The sequence below is a fragment of the Dendropsophus ebraccatus genome, chromosome 13 (genome assembly GCF_027789765.1).
Source record: "Dendropsophus ebraccatus isolate aDenEbr1 chromosome 13, aDenEbr1.pat, whole genome shotgun sequence".
In the NCBI taxonomy this organism is placed as follows: domain Eukaryota; kingdom Metazoa; phylum Chordata; class Amphibia; order Anura; family Hylidae; genus Dendropsophus; species Dendropsophus ebraccatus.
This window is the reverse complement of record NC_091466.1, coordinates 71,165,724-71,184,191: the sequence shown is the minus strand read 5'-3', so window position 1 is coordinate 71,184,191 and position 18,468 is coordinate 71,165,724. Positions and strand designations below refer to the sequence as shown.

Here is an 18,468-nt window from a genome sequence, read left to right as displayed (position 1 = left end):
GGCAGTCTCCTCTTGGTCTGAGCTGAAGAGAACCTGGACCCCAGCCCTGATTAAAGATGACAATGTGCTGTCATAATACTTCGTCCTCTGGAACAGCCGCGATGTTTCACCTGAAAAGTGTAAGGTTAAATTTCATAAGGGAGGGGCAACAAGACACTACATCTTACTGCAACCATTGCTTCATGATGTGTTATGTATACTAGTTACTTAGTGGAAGAATCTCCCTACAAGAAGATGATCAGTGTCTTACCAGTATTGCTGGGAGACCCTTAGATTAGCTAAAACTGGTAGCAAGCATTAAACTACACTGCCTCCACAGGAGAATGGAAGCATTACATCTTGCCCATTCCATTCAAGGGACAGTCCTTGTAATGAATGGATGTGGTAGGTCATCCAGAACATGAATAAAATAAGTTTTTTGAAAATTTTTATTAAAAGTATTGTATTGCCCCCCCAAAAGTTATACAAATCACCAATATATGCTTATAAAGTGCTTTTTTCCCTGCACTTACTACTGCATCAAGGCTTCACTTTCTGAATAACATGGTGATGTCACTTCCTGGATAACATGGTGATGTCACGACCCAACTCCCAGAGCTGTGCGGGCTGTGGCGGCTGGAGAGGATGATGGCGGGGGGATGCTCAGTGTCCCTCCAGTGCCCTGTGTCCCTCAGTGTCCCCCTGCCATCATCCTCTCCAGCAGCCACAGCCGCACAGCTCTGGGAGTTGGGTCGTGACATCACCCTGTTATCCAGAAAGTGACATCACCCTGTTATCCAGAAAGTGACATCACCCTGTTATCCAGAAAGTGACATCACCCTGTTATCCAGAAAGTGACATCACCCTGTTATCCAGAAAGTGACATCACCCTGTTATCCAGAAAGTGACATCACCCTGTTATCCAGGAAGTGACATCACCCTGTTATCCAGGAAGTGAAGCCTTGATGCAATAGTAAGTGCAGGGAAAAAAAACTCTGTATAAGCATTTCCTGTAATAAGTGTATATTGGTGATTTGTCCTATACAATACTTTAATACACATTTTTGCCGGACTTCTCCTTTAAATTAAAGGGGTTATCCAGCGCTACAGAAACATTTTGCTTTTGCAAACAGTTTGGCACCACTCTTGTCTCCAGATTGTGTGCAGGTTTTAAAAAATTCAGTTCCACTGAGTAAATAGAGTTTAAAAACATGGCCACTTTTCCCCCCTCTCTTGTCTCCACATTGGGTGGGGTTTCAAACTCAGTTCCATTGAAGTAAATGGAGCTTAATTGCAAACCCCACCTGAACTGGAGACAAGAGGACATGTTTTTGTAGCGCTGGATAAACCCTTTAATACTTCTTGTAGCGATTATCACCAACACACTTATCAGCGCACCTGATCACCCTCAAGCCACATGACTGGCACTGGAAGGATGTCCTATGGAGCGGTGATCAAGCAAGCACTGACAAAAACAGCCCAGTATTGTGATGCCAGGCCCCCTCTGATCTAGCAGTTATAACCCATACAGTGCATAGCTAACAATTGCATCAAAGTGGACTGCTCCTTTAACTCCATATTACAGACTTGACATTATAGACTACACCAGTGCTTCTCAAACTGTGAGGCGCCCCCTAGTTGTTGGTGAGGCCCAGCTGGGGAGCCAGTTTTCACAAAAGTAACTATGATCTGCACAATCCTCCAAAATCTCCATTTTAGCAACATTATTAATTTATTTTGTACTTGCTTTATTAGCATACAGAGCTTGGGAGATAGGTGAAAGGGCAGCTCTAGCATTATTTTCAGCTTTTAAATGGACTTTAACCACAGATAGTGAGGCCCAGGGACCCTCTTAGTCAGTCTGGTGAGGCCCAGGCATTGCCTTGGTCTGTTGGGTGAGGCTCCAGTATAAAAAGTTTGAGAAGCACTGGACTACACAACCATTTTATCCACAAGAGTTGCACAACCACGGATGGATGTGTCACTCCATGTGGATCACGCTGCATCACATCTGAGCATTCATTGTGACAGCACTGGGCTAAAGCGGACAACTTCATAGACAATAAATGAAGCAGCGATGCTGACTCCGCCAATCCCTTTACAAGACAGCCTAAGGGCCGCAGAGGGCTGACACTGCGCTCGTATCCTATGGATAGGAGATAAGTGTTGTAACTCAAACACCCCTTTAAGCCTAAGCATATATCAGACTGTCGGTAACATACCTGGTTTCACCCTGTCCTTCTCCACAATCAGACAAACCCTCTCGAACATGCTGTGGAGGTGCTGGATCCGCTCCACCAGCTTATTCCTGTTTGCATTGTTGGAATATTCAGACTGGGATTTTCTTTCTACGGCTAAACGGTTGCTGACAATATAATCACAGCCGCCCAGGGAGCAGATATCTACCGTGACTCTGTGAGTAGTCCTCAGAAATGTGATAACTTCCGGCCCCGATGAAATCTCTCTGCTGTCGGCTAGGATAGACAGGGCTGTGGACACAGGAGTCTTCACGACGGTAGAGCCATTGATAGAAGTCAGCCATGATGTATCTGATCTTCTGTTCCTGTCCTCCTGCAGCAGGAAGAGAAAGGTTAAAACTACACATGAAGAATCTGTATAGTCATAGTACATCTGCTTCTCCATTTTTACCGAGAACTAATCAGGTGGTCTGATGATAGACAACAGTTTTGCTGCCCAGTCCCATTAACTACAATAAGGCTGAGCTGCAATAGCAGACCCAACCTGTAAACGAGTGTGGCGCGGTTTCTGGAAAAATACAGCCATGTTTTTGGACAACTAATAAAAGGGGTTGTCCATGTAGCATAAGATTTTTGTAGCTGAATAAGTTGTACCTGTAAGCCTTGTACACTACGACCATCACTTAATAGTTGACATTATTCAGTAGCGCTACAGAAAAGTCACAGTATAGCTCTCACCTAAAGCATTGAAACCATGAGTCATAAGGACAAGGATTATTGACTTCCCCCTACTCTGTCAGGGAGAGATCAACCAATCAATGCTGCCAGGGACAACCCAGATGACTTGTGCTTCAGGCAGCATGAAAGTTAAGACAGGTTTTCGTAAATTCATTCTAGCCAGTAATTCAGCCCAATCCTCTATATACCAGATGTGACCCTTACCAGTAATGTTCACGGATCCTTTTAAAACATCAGTCAATACAATATCAAGGACATTAACAAGAAGAAAAGGTTCTTTCATCAGAGGCAATGTCAAGAATATCAATCAAACAATCTAATCCATACAATAAATAAAAGATTTAGGCCACGCACCTTCTCTGGGGAGCGGCTAATCCCATTTGATGTTCCCGCTATACTGACGCTGAACGAGGATCTGACTTCGGGCTGAAAGTCAAGCTCATTTGACAGAGAAACCTGAAGATTGAGCCGCATCTGGCAGCGGTCCCTCAGAGCAACATCACACGGGTTCTTCTGGTCAGGTGCAGGACCTTTGTTATTCACCGCGGGTTTGGTGGAAGGTGGCGCTGACATCTTCTGAGCAGGAGATTTAACCTTTGACTTAGAAGTGGCCCCCGGTTCCTCATCACTGGAGTCATCATGGACGATGATTCGTCTCTTCTTCTTCACCGGTTGTTCACTGTCTTTTTGAGCATCTTTGAGTTTCAGTCTGCGCCGTGTACGATATTGTTTTCTCCCACCAACAAAGCTGTCCTCCTGGAGGAGGCCAAAATCTGCCTGAACCTCCTCCTCAGAACTCGACTTCTTGTCTTCCTCTTCTTCATCATCTTCATCAACGCAGAAACTGTCCTCCATGTAGCTCTCATCTTGTTCTGGAATCTATACCGGTAACAAAAGAGAAGAACATGGCTAAATAGTCTTCAGATACACTTAGATGGGCTCAGATGCACTAGATGTATTATCAATGTTTGCAAAGACTACAAATTGGTTCTTTTAAATCTGGGGCAGGTTCTGAGGGGGTGGGGCACAGCACAAGACCTTGAGAGTACCAATCTGACATGTTCCACCCCTTTAAGCCTTACATTGCTCAGAACAGTGCACCAGTTTCTCCTACATTACGTAAAGATGGTACAGGACCCACTGGCTCCAGCATGTGGATTCATGAGTCGTGAAGCTAGCCAGTCTTCTGCCAGAACGTTTCCTGGCCAGTCTGCCAATGACTATGATTCACTGCAACCTTGACTGGAAATCATAAATTGTGAAGGTAGAAAAAAAAAATGAACTAATAAAACATTAACGCAAACTTGTGTCCACCTACTCACCACCACAAAACCGCTGGTACCATCCATCTGATGAAAGTAAATCCTTACCGGTCGTATCTTTTAATATGCACCTGGCTCCTTGGTTAGAGCAAAAAATGGATTTTTAATCTGTAGCAGGAAAGTCAAACTGTTGTGCCCCAGGTCTGCAATGCCTCTCCTTTCTTCCTCCCTCTTCATCATTAGGAATGTTCCCCAGGCAGGATTTCTATTCATCGCTACAGCACATGTGCACTGTTTAGACAAGTGATGAATAGGAGAAATAATGCCATGGGGTGTTCCCAATTATGAGGAGGGTGGGGAGAAAGAAAGGAGAGGTGTTACAGGCCTGGGGCACAGACACATTGACTCGCTGCTACACATTAAAACACCATTTTTTTTTGCTCTAAACGCATTTTAAAAGACACAACCGGTAAGGATTTACTCTCAAACAGATGGTAATAGCGCTTTGTTGAGGTGGGTTAGTGGATACAGAGTCGCTTTAACGCCAACAAATAATGTTTAGGAAATCTGTGTGCATGATCTGAATACAAAGATGTAGCAATCTCCTGTGATGTCACAATGATTGCAGGATTTGCAGTTAGATAAATTCTGTAAGAAGGCACATAAAAGTACAAGACCCACCTGGGAGAAGACGGCCATACTGTGCCTCTTGTGCACCAGCTTAAACCTGTTACCAACGGCAGGGCTGCGGACAGACTTCAGGTATATGCCATGCATCTCAGAGTCTTAAGGGGGGGAAAAGACAAGGTCATTCAAGCACATTAACCTGAAGAGAATAAAATACACAGACTTGCAGACGAGAGCATCCATCCCCCTGATCTGTCCCTTGGATGTCTGTCCATATCCCGAAGCAACATGAGCCAGTTTACAGACCCCCTCATTGGGTGGGACCACTATGAGGACTGGGAGGGGACAACAGTGACTACATGTTGCTATACTAACATACCTCTACAGTGCACTTACCATTTAAGGCCTGGGACAGCTGAGTGTTGTCATTCAAGAACCCCACAAGTGACGTGTCCTGCTCGTCCTCCGAATCAACGTTCTCATCTGAAGACACAAATTCAGCGTCTTCTGAGGAAAGCTCAGCCTCATCATCAAAGAACCCACAGGCTGCACGCTGTAAGAATGGGAGCCAAGCATCAAACCAATACAAAGGCAAAAATGAAACTACAGCAAGTATGGTTTCACACAAACGTAATACAGAAACAGGGATCTAGGATGTCAGTTTGGTATACAAGACCCGCAGTCTGGTTGTAGCATATTCACATTATGCAAGTATGAAACCAGCAAGTGTCAGGCCCAACATGGGTCCAGTTACACAAACTAGCATCAGAGATCCCTATGACGCCCATGCAAAACTGGCCTAGGAAGGATGGATGACAAGAGACTACCACCAGTTAAGAGGTGGGGCATCCTCCACTACTCCCAAAAAGTTTGTAAAATGCACTCTGGCTAGGAGACAATTGTCTCTCCTTGGATGCCATGTCTGCCGCCATCTTGCCATATGAGAGGATACCGTGTATGCTCCGGTGTGGAACAACACCTAAGCTTGTATGAGTTCTATCCACCCATCACAGCACATAATATTCTGAAGAGGTTCAGGTGAAGCTTCCCTTAAACGATTAACATAAGAAGTGATTCACATGTTCCAACCGGCAAAGATCTTTCTATAAGCCAAGCTACGAAGCATAATATGAAGCAACTGGGCCATGGGCCATGTACAATACTGGTGGGGTCTCACTGGACCTTTGGGCCCTGAATGGATGAGGAAGTGTAACTGCTACACATATAGCTACAAGATCATCGACTGATCCTATGAAGTCAGATGGAAGGATGACTACAAAGTGATCTACTTATGGCCCTAACGTCAAAACCTATTACATTTCTGTAATGTGCCGATCACTGAGCCGGAAGACCCATTACTTCTCCCTTACTAAGCAATGTGCAGGGAGCGAGTGCGGAGAGCAAGGTCTTTACTTTATTGGAGGTAACAGTGCGGGGTCATGGATCTTACTGGGCACTTTCCTATTCAAGATACTGTAAAAAGTCCATCGCTGCCACAAATACACCAGCTCCTCCATTTGTTGGATATACACAAAGCACTATGGGAAGTGTCACAGTCAATTCAAACAACTTCCCTCCATTTAATGTGATTTCTAACATATCTGTAGATATCTTTATGAACCAAAATAGACTCCTGACCCTAGAAAAAAAATTTTGGTTGCTAGCGCTCTCACTTCTCGGCACTCTGCTATCCACCGCCAGTTGCCAGGAGAAATTTGTCTCTACTGACAGACAGACAGGACAAATTACAGGCAGTTGGGATGGGCATACTATGTGATTTGATCTGAAGATTATCTAAACTGTTCCTCAAAGGTAAATTAAGGCTTTCTTCTAATCTCTCACCCCCGCATCAAGCAGAGAAGAGCTCTTGTGTGAATACCAGCATACCTACTGCTCTATATCCTGAGTGCTGCAATGTAATATCCAACTCACCCCTTCATTTAGCTTCTCACCAGCAGTTCAGTGCTTTAAGGGGTAGTTCACAAGAAAACTCTATCCAAACAAATGATGCTAAAAATTGCCAGAGATATGTAATTTACAGCTATTAAAAACTGAGCTGTCCAGTAATTATTAGCTGCTGTATGTCCTGCAGTGGTGTATTCTTTCCAGTCTGACACAGTGCTCTCTGCTGCCACCTCTGTCCAAGTCAGGAACTGTCCAGAGCAGCAGCAAATCCTGATGGAAAAACTTTCCTGCTCTCCAGACTGGAAAGAAAACACTGTGTAACTCATCAGCCCAGCACAATGCAGATTATACAGCCTATATAGTCTATGGAGCCCATCTCTTGCAGCAAGATGGGGCAAGAAGCGCTCAGAATAAGCCAGGAGACACGCATGACTATCTGTGAGGGTCTGACTACCCTGATCCTGACTGATTAAAACAGATCACATACCTCTCGACATGTCAAAGTAACATATCACAGCGACGGTGAGACTTTAAAGCTCTATATAATCTGCTGCACCTACTAACCTTCTTGTGTTTAGTTCCTCGCCCTTTTTCCTTCTTTCGGCCATTCTGGGCACTACTTTTGTGATGGCTGGGGGCTTCATCATCAGAGTCCAGCTAAAAAAGCAATGATTATCCAGAAATGATTTTTAATGAAGGCAAAAAAATAAAAATAAATAAATAAAATTAAAAAAAAAAAAAAAATAAATAAAAAAACTACCGCCACGCAGAAGTCACCCACTGCCGCCACGCAGAAGTGAAGACCTAGGTACTTGCTTGTTTTGCCTCCCTTATCTATCCCGGAGTCTTAAAGCATTAAATCAGAGCAAATCTCTCCTTTGGCCTGGTGGTTTGTCACAGTGTGTCAGTATGATATACTACATGGAGAGAGGACAGGAGGAACATTCGTGCAGCTGATCATGGAGGATTGCCTACACAAGGCTGGATATCAGGAGGGCAAAAGGAGGCAATGTTTCCAATGTGGTGGTATTATTTGTGCAATATATGGTGTTATACATGTAACACTGGCTGTTTATGAGTGGTGGAAATGTTGCCTTTGTACCATCCTTTTTGAGAGAGTTAAGAAGGTGACAGCCCCGACTCCTCGCTGACTCGGCAGAAAGTGCAGCAAAGTCATAAGTTTTTGTAATTCAGGACTTTTGCTATGCACTTCAGTAAATGCTGTAAACACGCCATGACGGTAAAAGCACAGCTCTTAACTACCGCAATATGAAAATATTCACTGCCTGTATAAAGCCGGGGGCAGGGGTCACCTATAGCGAGACAAAGGATTGGAAAATAACGTTCACCCAGGAAGAGCCCAAGGACGCGCAGATCCGTCACTGCCTTTCAGGATCAGCCTTGAACACGCCGCGGAAAGAGTCTGTTCTCTGAATGAGGGCTGTTGCTAGGCAATGACTGGACGTCTTTTTTCCCCACAAATTACACGTATTCTTTGACTTTGTATAGAGCGCAGATATACTGCTTTCCGACCGGCGCAATATTAACCAATTACTAAAACAAGGGATGACGCGTTTCTTTATCTTGCAGTATAGAGCCCACATCTGCACCGTACATAAATATCCATAATGATGTATATTCTTCTATGTGTACAGATAATAGATGTAACATAATGGCTTCTAAGGTAATCACATATACAATGCAATGTAGTAGAAAGAAAGGGGCCATGGCTGATAATAGAGAACAATGCCACCAAATCACCCCAATACCCCCGGGAACCTGTTATGTGTCAGCAGAGGGGGCCAGGGCCGTCAGCCTATAAAGGAGATGTATTTATCTCATATTAACACTCCAATCATCTACAACAAGCAGATTATCTGTAATTTACAAATTTGTATGTGAATTATACTTAATATTATATCCAGTAAGGAGATGAAAGAACGAGCATAAAAGAGTAAGAGAGTGCATGAGTGTTAGGGCCTACATGGGACGATTCCTATTTAAACAATCATCATTCTGTCTGTATGCAGGCAACGATCGAAAAATCGTTTGTGTGTCGTTGATCGCATCTTTTAAGCTGACCCTAAAATCATCGTAATCGTTCGCTTATCTTCCGTCTACGTACACATCGTTCCTTCTTTTGCTGGAATCAGAAGGAGTGAACGATTTAGTAACAGTCGTAACGAAGGACTATCGTTCTGTGTGTTATGGTGAATAATTTCAGGTTGTTTGCCCGTTTGCAATCGTTAACCAGCAAAAATTAAATCTCTTTGTCTAATAGAGTGTAAAAAAAAGTGTAAGAGCGAAAGAAAAGAAGTGAAAGAGTGAGCAAGAGCATAAAGGTGAGAGAGAGCAAAAGTGAGTTAAAAAAAAGTGTGAGGGCAGTAGTAAATGAGTAGAAAAAGCAAGAAAAGCAAGAAACAAAGAGCAAAGGGCAAAAGAAAAAAAGAATGAAAAACAACAAAAGTGAAGCCGAGAGAGATTAAATGACAAAGAACGAGAGGGAAGAAGAGCAAATGGTAGAAGTGAGAATGAAAGCTGAGAGTGCGAGTGAAAGAATGAAAAAAAAAAAAAAGTGAAATCGAAAATGAAAAAAAAGAAAAAGGTAAGAGAAAGAATGCAAAAAAGAAAAAGTGAAAAAGAGCAAGAATGAAAGGGGAAAAAAGAAAGTGAGAGCTATGGAGAGAGTAAGAGTGAAAACAAGAAAGAGCAAGTGAAATCTAAAGAGGCAACAAAAGCAACAAGGAGAAAGAGCAAGTGAAATCTAAAGAGGCAACAAAAGCATGAAGGAGAAAGGACAAGAGTGATAGTGAAAGAGTGAGAAACAACCATATGGAATAAGGGAAAGATAAAAAACAAAAGTTAAACGACAAAAACGAAAGCAAATGAGCAAAAAAGCAGGTAAAAGCTTAAAAAAAAAGTGCTAAATAGAGAGCAAGAGAGGGAAAAAAGAAAGATTGCAAGATGGAGAGAGCTAAAGAGATAGATGATAGATAAATGTTCCTTTAACCATCCATAAAATCCCCTTTACTGATTTGAGTGCAGTGGTCATGTGACTGGGAATCGCGGTGTATTCCCGCCCCACACACAGCCTAATGTCTGTAACCTCCTCCTGACAGATTATCAAGTGTTCTGGATTATTGGTCGGCCACAGGAAATATATATTTTCATTTTCTTTTTAAGATGGGCAGTATTTACCCGGCAGACGACTTACTGTGACATGTCGGCGCTTCTTAGCCGCAGGCATCGGTGAGTCAAAATCACACTCGCTGCTTGGAGTCTGCAGAACAAAATTAAAAACAAACGAATGAAAACCAGAATCGGCGCATTGTTAAGTGGTGCAGCCGCATCCCTGAGATTCCCAGCGCATTGTCGTCAGACGCTTTCCCCCCCGCTCACCTCCGGGGACCTGAGGACATCGGCGCTGGTCAATTTTCTTTTCCGCCTAAAGACAACATCATCTTCGCTCTCTGGGCTGCTACCTGTTGAGAGACGGCAAAAATCCCAGAACAAAACAATAAGATGCAAAATGAAAAAGGCAAAAATACAGAGAGCGACAGCAATTAAAAACCAGACTCCAACCTGTGGTGCTCAGTGTCCTGCAGCTACAGAAACAAAACAAGCACCCCAGGATGTTATCACCGCTACACGGGGCGGAGGGACTCGTACTAAGCTTATTATATAGAGGAGGAGGAAAAGAGTAAATCAAACAAAAGTATTATAAAGCTTTAGAAGAACAAAAAATTGCAGTAATACGAGCCATACACTGAATGCTTATTTAGCGAGAGGGGAAGCCTAGAATTTACCAATAAAAAAATTATATTAAAAGGGAAAAAAAATATGGGCCATGTGTTGAATCTACAATTTCATGATTTATAAGAGGGAAAAAATAATCTATAATAAAATTAAATTTATATATTGGTACTATGGGTCAAGTGGTGAATCTCTCATTTACAACATAAAGTAGTTGAAACGATAAAAATATAAAATAAAATATATTAATAATAATAATAAATAATATAGGCCAGGGGTGCGGACCCCTGGTCAGACCTCCGAACCACCCCGGATCCGCCACCCCCGGAAGGTCCCCATGTGTCCCGCTCCCCACCGCACTGCCTCCCGCCCCATAGGCGTACTGTCCCTAGATTTCAGTACGCCTGTGGAGCTGGGGGCAGTGTCAGCCCGGCCCCCGGCTGATACGCGCTCCCTGGGGATGTCCCGGGGATTCCCTAGCAGAACGCGCATCAGTGACCTCAGTGTATGCTGGCAGCCTGTACTTCCCGGAAGTACAGGACGGCGGCGCACACTGAGGTCACTGATGCACGCTCTGCTGGGGAATCCCCGGGACATCCCTAGAGAGCGGGTATCAGCCGGGGGCCGAGCCGACAAGAGAAGACAGGCGCGACGGGGAGGAAGGTCCTAGGTGAGTTGTGGTATGTTTGTTTTTTGTCTGGGGGCCATCTATAAGGGGAGAGCGCACAGTGGGGGCTATATGGGAGCGGGAGAGTGCACAGGGGGGGGGCTATATACTATACTACTGAGGGGGCTATATACTACTGGGGGGATAGCACAGGGGCTATATACTACAGGGGAAAGGGCACAGGGGGGGCTATATACTACTGGGGGAGAGCGCACAGGGGGGCTATATACTACTGGGGGAGCTCACAGGGGGCTATATACTACAGGGGAGAGCTCACAGGGGGGCTATATACTACTCGGGGAGCAACAGGGGGGCTATATACTACTAGGGCAGTCACCCCCTTTGTACCTAATATCAAAGGGCTGATGAGAGAGAAAAAAATGCCAGTTTTCCCGCTAATAAGCAGCAATTCTGTATGTAAATAGTTGAACGTTTGGGAAAATTAACAAAACACGTTTCCTACTGATGTTCAGCTCGGACCTTCACCTGACAATAGACCCCGGTAAGTGGACCTTCACTAAAAGTTGTTGAGTACCCCTGATATAGGCAAATTCTCTAAGTGACAGCAGCTGGGGGCACCCAGCTATGCCCCATTACGTGCACAACACCACAACTGATGGATGAAATGGAACATACCTATAGTTATAGAACGATCTCCCCCAGAGTCCGGGCTGTTTCCTCGGGATCGTATAACAATGGGGCTGTTTTCTGCTCTCAGGTCGACAGTCTTGGTTGGTGTATACAAATCAAGATGTGCAAAGCTATTGAAAGATGTCTTTGTGTTGTCCGTTTTTCCAGTGGGGAATTTGAGAAACGATAAGGCACAAAGTGACTTTTCAGGAGTCTGCGAAAACGTATCTTTTAGTGGATGTAAAGGTGAGATTAGAGAAAGCTGTTTGTCAGACACAGCTCCGTAGTTGGTATTTTTAGTCCCTGAGAATATAGGAGTAGACATGGAACCCATTCCAGCAACAATGCTTTTGGGAGGGCTGGGGACCTTGAAGGGTCTGGGTTCTACTTCACGTGCATTCTTCAGCAGTCCACCACCATCTTCACCTTCTGAAGAATCACCTTCAAAGGAAAATCCAAGATCGAAATTGACAGAAAACAATTCCTGGGAACCTTCGGCATGGTCTTCAAATTTTGTGTTTTCATTGGGCTTAGAACACACCTGGTCTTCTGGATCTTGTTCTGTAGTGTCCTCAGACAGTAGAGATGGGTCAAACACATTGAAGTTCACGTTGGTTCCTCCATCTAGCTTGTTTGTTGTGTCAGCCTTGCTTGAAGTGAACTGATCAATTTCCGCAAATGCTTCATCTTCAAATAAGTCGAAGCTGTCATCCAAGTCTTCAGGAAATGAATTTACTTGGTCTTCCCTTAACCCTGGTGGATTATCTACCTTCTCACACTGTGAGGGGCTTTGAGCCCTTGGAATATCAATGTCAGTATCATCACTTTTTCGATTATTTCGGTCTTGGGTGGAACTAGAATTACAGGAAATTGATGGTTTCTCAATATAATTTTCAGTCTCCTCTGGCTCTTGAACAGGACTGTCTATCCTCTTGGGGTCAAAATCCTCAGAGTCATTGTTGTAACCTTCATCATTACCTTCATGAGTAAAGTGGTTGTATGTTGGAAGTGGATCAACATTTTCAATGTAGGTTTCATCTCCGTCACTATCAAAAATATCATCCCATACAGGATCATGTAGTGGTCCTTCATCTACCACCTCATTAGTGTTAGTCTCCACAGTATATTGTAGTTGGTGTGTGGCATTAAAAACAATATCTTCACCTAACCCTTCTTTATTGAGTTCTGTAGGGCATGTTCCTTCTTCCAAACCATCTGGTTGACTTAAGTGATTGTGGCTTCCTTGTAGATGTAAAGGCGGACATTCTGATGCTTTGTAGGGCACAGGAGATCCTGCAGAGACGTCTGCAGTAACCAAAGAATCAAGTTCTGACAGTGGTGGAGGGGAATAGGTTAAAAATTTCTTGACACGTGATATCATGTGTTTTAGTTTATGAATACAGTCATTGGAAAACTTGATGGAGATGTCATAAGTATCAAGCGAAGGAGGAGTGTAGAAGAAACTTGCTAAATTGGAGTCATCAGCGCTACCACTGCCATCAGAGTCAGTCTTAGGAGATTTCAACATTGTCTTTTGGCAATTAGTTGAAACGTCTTCCAGTTTTGTAGGATTCTTAGAAGACTCTTTATACTCTTCAACTTCCATCTCATCAGCCACATCTTCATCTAAATCAACCTTTATAGCACTGGCTTCCTCCATTTCAGAGGGTTCAATAACCACAAAATCTGTATTAAGCTCAGAAGAGCGTGATCTTGCTTTGGGCATTGACTTAAAATCTTCATCTGATTCAATCGAAAAGAACAGACTTGAGTTCCTAGGCTTTGTATTTTTGGCGATCGGCAACTTTTTCTTGGTCTTGGAATTAGTGGTTGTAGCCACTCTACTTTCCTTCGTGCCTTCATGTAATGTCTGGACGCCATCCTTCAGCAAAAGCGCCTTCATTTCTTCATCATACTTGCAACCGTCCTGCAAAATGGTGGTACAGAATATTTTTTGGTAAACCCAACATTACGTTTCTGGATCATTATAGTAGTAATTGCATAAAGTACCTGCACATTATAAACCAGGTGCATTAGAAAGGCATAAAGTATCAACATCAAAAATAATGTACATTAAAGTAAATGAAACTCATTTTAGCCAGATAAATGGTCTAGTAATGACTAGAGTCTGTACACGGTGTCCACCAAGTGCAAAACACATTAATCTATTAGAGTCTAAGAAAGAAAAGCCTGACTCCACTCAGTGTGTGTCACGAAGCTGTAGACACAAGCACGGCCATTCCTTTAACAGCATTATAATTAACAGGAAATCGGACACAGGAGATAAGAGGCTACAGAGACCAATGTTCCATCCTTGAGAAATCTTCGATAATTTCTGTCCAAATTATTTACCGTCTTAAAAGCGCACTAAGCCTTAATGGGGTTTTCACACTAAGAGTCACAGTTGACATTATGTTACTTGTGCCTCCCTCTTCTGATACCTGACAGCGGACAAACAAGGGTAAATAGGAAGACTTGTGAAACCAAGAAGCTGCAGCGGGGACCAGGGGTAGGCAAGTATACGTTTTTTTGTTCTTCTCTTTTTCCCCACAGTCATAGCAATACATTATAATTTTTATTTTAATGTTGGAATACCCTTTTTAGTTTAAAAAAAAATAAATAAATAACACCTTGTGGACAGCAGCTACCACCAGCAGACAATGCAAGGATCACAGCTGCCACAAAACACCCGGCGGGCAAGGATCGTGGCTGCAAGCAAATACTCCGTTCACAAGCAAAAGAGCAGCAACCATTCAGCCCACATGGACCACAACTATAAGCAGAAGCTGACCACAGCCAATGGCAAAAAAAAAAAGAAAAATTAAACAAACATGAAAAATTGTTTGGCACAATATCCGGGGGTGGGGGCCTATAGGAAAGCAGATGTGATGGTTCTCTCATATAAAGCTATAATGATCAGGTTATAGTGGCACTCACCTCCTCCAATCTCATCTGTTCTATCAGTTCCATAATGGCAATGAAATTCTTACACCGATGAGAATGATCAACAGAGTTTGTCGGAAATGGACGATTTTGCCACAAGCTCCATTCAGACAGAGAAAGGTTGTGGACCTTTCCTGGAACAACTTCCTAGGTTACATAAAGGATTAGATGGTTAATGTACATGGTAAAATGAATACATATAATTACATCGCCACCTGGTGTTCAAAGTATGTATCAGTGTTCACGAGAGTTGAAGGACACACATGCTCAGTCACTCTGCCCACTGCCGGATCCTCATACCTACTCTGCGTATTGATCCCATAGACTGCTTATGAGTACTACACAATTTTTTTTTACCCAACATAAATATTAACCAACTATTCATTGGAGAACTCAATGGAGATATATTTACTACTACCTACAGTACATACATACAGTATATTAACTACTACATACAGTACATACAGTTTATTAACTACTACATACAGTACATACAGTTTACAGTATATTTACTACTACTACTACCACTACCAGAGGGGGAAAAAGTGCATCTAAGGGGTTACTTACAATGTCGGTGTCGGCATCTCTGAACAGCTCAAACTGAGTCTTTGGTAAAACAACATCTGTTATTCCATCAGATTCTTTTAGGCGATACAATTTGTCCCAGGTCTCATACTCTGCGTTTGTCAGGAGCCAGTCTTCTTTCATGGAGTCTGGGGATTGATTCACAGGAGTTGGGGGATATAATTTAGTTTTGAGTACAAAATACATAGACCCCAAGAGGAGTCTGCTTAAAAATTACAAAAAAGATGTTTGTATTTCATCGAAAGCGCTAACAAATAGATATCCATCGCCAACAGATGGCCACTAGGGGCCCATTGCATCAGCATAAAACCCTTAAAGGGACACTGGAGGCAAAAACAGCCGCCAATACCCGGACAGGACATCTAACACTACGATAGACGTGATTCACACACCTTCCGCTTTGAAGAACACAGATGATTTACGGTGGACCGCGCCAGGACGTCTCTCTTTGGGGTTACTTCCATCTTTCACATCGTAGGTTCCTTGTGTGATAAACATCTTGTGTACCGTTGGATTAATCCCATCGGGAACCATGCGAGGGCTTTGTGGGTGGAGGTGCAAATCTGTGTTTTTTCCCATAATGGCTTTATAGATGCTTCGCTTATTACACTGACTTTGGTTATAGGTCTATAAGAACGACATAGAAGGACAATGTAGTTGTCACTCATGTTCTTACAAATTACCATTTATTTGGCTTCCAATATCAACCTAAAAGTACTGACTGTTCACCTGCTGCCTGATATATTTTCCCTTTCACAGGCGGCATTGTCACCAGATAATCAGTCAGTCATTCACTTCACCTGTTAGAATATGGCGGTAAGAAAAAAACAATACGGTACTGTGCTTCTCCTGATGCACAGCCTTCATAATACATGGCTGCTGGAGGTAGAAATATTAAATACTGACGGCCACATAGGGTAACAGAATAAGTATATTATCTGATGTGTACGAGCGGAATCTCGCCCATGTACTGTTATACTATCATGTAGTAAGTAGGACACCACGGTGGCAGCGGCCTGTCAAGCTTAGAAGGTCACTATTTGCATAGCGTCTGCACAATGCCCTACATCTCTCCCATTGCTCTCATCTCCCACAGTACAATACATAACAGTAATTTCATCAGCTTTCTATGAACTATGAGCACAACACTAATCTGGAGTAGGGATTGTTGGATTAAACAGTCCCTGGAGGTTTACAAAGTTCCCACACTGCACTCCAACCTTCCAATAGTTGAAAATAATTGATAACCTGATACCAATCAGATAGTATCTATATAAAACATGGACAAGGACACGGAAACTGGTAACGTACGCGTTCCTCTCGTCCTTGGCACAATATCACTACTATACGTCCTTGGCGTTTCCTTCCGGTTCGCCCCATTCTCTGGACCATACGGATAGGACTTTTCTGGGCATCAAAGCAAATGATGAGATCCACCTCTCCAATGTCCAAGCCTTCTTCTCCTACACAGGTGGAGACCAGCGTGTTGTACCCACCCTCGCGGAAACGCTTCACCACCTGGGAAATGGGACAAATGTATCATCGGCTTTGATCTATGCTACTAGATCCACTCAACCAACCGTGGTAGAGACTACCAGGAGCCGTAAAAGGTACCCACCTCCAGCTGCTCTTTTTGGGTGAAACCTTTAACTTTCCCAGTGGATGAGTGACCAACAAAGGTCATAACTCGGACGACTGGATGATGCTGGTTGAGCATATCTGCTATTTCTTGAACACTGTCCCGAAAGGAAGAGAAGATCATGATTCGGGTGTCCTCAGGAGAACCGCTGGAGGAACCCTGACCTGCAATAAAGAAGAGCGGCCAACTTTAGAATAATAGATGCGAGAGGTGGCACAGTGATATACATGAACTTCACGGCCACAAAAAAAAAACAAAAAAAAAACAACACGCTTTACATAGTATCGACTGATATTAATGAAATGTGCAGATGTGGGGTGGCGCTGAAAAGTCACACCAAATACTCTATATACAGTTCTAAAAAGTCAAGGGCAGATGGGGCCGAGACAAGTTTGGCATCACTCATCTCTGGGGGGAGAAGAGAATCAGGCAGCAAAAATGCTTTTCCCAGGAGTATATGAAGAAGAACAGGTGAGCAGACCAGTATAGTCGCTCATCCCTGCATATCTGGGTTACTATGTATTGATCCTGCAGATAGTAAAGTGAAGCTCATCTCACACAAGGCATGGCGGGGGAAGCATCAAAAAGGAACACTAAATTCCCCTCTCTACAGCAGCATTAGCGGAAGGTAGGAGAGTATTCATACACTGACCTGGATAACCCACATGTAGCATTCGGCATACTCCGCTCCTGCCGGAGGGGTCAGCATCCTTATTCATTGAATGACCCCATTCCATTGTAGATTGTCTCTTATTGATTTAGAAGAACACTTCTATAATTGCAGCCTCGTACCTCCCACCCCTATACTCAAGTGAAGAGCTTCCAAGGACTCTACCATATGTTCCTGCGGAAATATAGCGAACGATTGACGATAATTTTGGTGTCAGCACCAAACGAACGGTGAGTGATTTCTCGTTAGTTGTCTGATCGTTCCCGGCATTTACACGAAACAATCATTGTATAAATTTAAACGATATGATGATAATTTGCACAATAATCGTCCCATGTAATAGGGCCCTAAGACAAAGCTGCTGCCATTCCAGCTCACCCCGGTCCTCGTCAAGTACTGATCTTCTTACAGGCATACAACCAATGTTATGCTATGTATACAAGCTGACCCACAAGCTGAGGGTGGGGGAGGACAAATAAAAGGTCCAACATCTGGCACCCCTTTACTGTTACAAGACACGCAGGGAACTGTAGCCAGCTCCACTCTCCAATATGAATGCGTTGCAGTGAAGCTGGTGTGTTATGCCGAGGTTGGACCTCCACCTTGCCATTAAATGATGGCATATTTTAAGGATGTACACAGCCAAATCACATTATTATGACCAGCAGCTAATAACCATAGGGGGTGTACAGGTAGTCACAGGTATCTGAAGTCTAGTCTGACAGGTGTCAGAGGCGGCGTGGAGGGGAGGATCCAAAGGACGAACACGACCATAGAGGTGGACCCACAAATGCTCAACTGGGTTCTAAACTAGGGAATTTGAGGGCCAGGGTAGTACTGGGAAGTCTTCCATATGCTCCTCCAACCAATTA

The 18,468-nt window shown here is 43.5% G+C and overlaps 1 protein-coding gene across 1 annotated transcript in view; it reads right to left on the bottom strand.

Annotated features, from left to right (window-relative positions):
• FANCM (FA complementation group M) overlaps positions 1-18,468 on the bottom strand; it is a 65,859-nt gene that overhangs the window by 251 nt on the left and 47,140 nt on the right. The window contains exons 9-22 of the mRNA XM_069949696.1: positions 16,906-17,090; positions 16,599-16,805; positions 15,680-15,914; positions 15,270-15,415; positions 14,697-14,849; positions 11,766-13,686; positions 10,109-10,191; positions 9,924-9,989; positions 7,274-7,366; positions 5,201-5,357; positions 4,859-4,962; positions 3,270-3,794; positions 2,202-2,550; positions 4-110 (exon numbers count right to left, since the gene is read on the bottom strand). Of these exons, the coding sequence (XP_069805797.1) occupies positions 4-110; positions 2,202-2,550; positions 3,270-3,794; positions 4,859-4,962; positions 5,201-5,357; positions 7,274-7,366; positions 9,924-9,989; positions 10,109-10,191; positions 11,766-13,686; positions 14,697-14,849; positions 15,270-15,415; positions 15,680-15,914; positions 16,599-16,805; positions 16,906-17,090 (4,331 nt within the window). The remainder of the gene's footprint in view (positions 1-3; positions 111-2,201; positions 2,551-3,269; positions 3,795-4,858; positions 4,963-5,200; positions 5,358-7,273; positions 7,367-9,923; positions 9,990-10,108; positions 10,192-11,765; positions 13,687-14,696; positions 14,850-15,269; positions 15,416-15,679; positions 15,915-16,598; positions 16,806-16,905; positions 17,091-18,468) is intronic.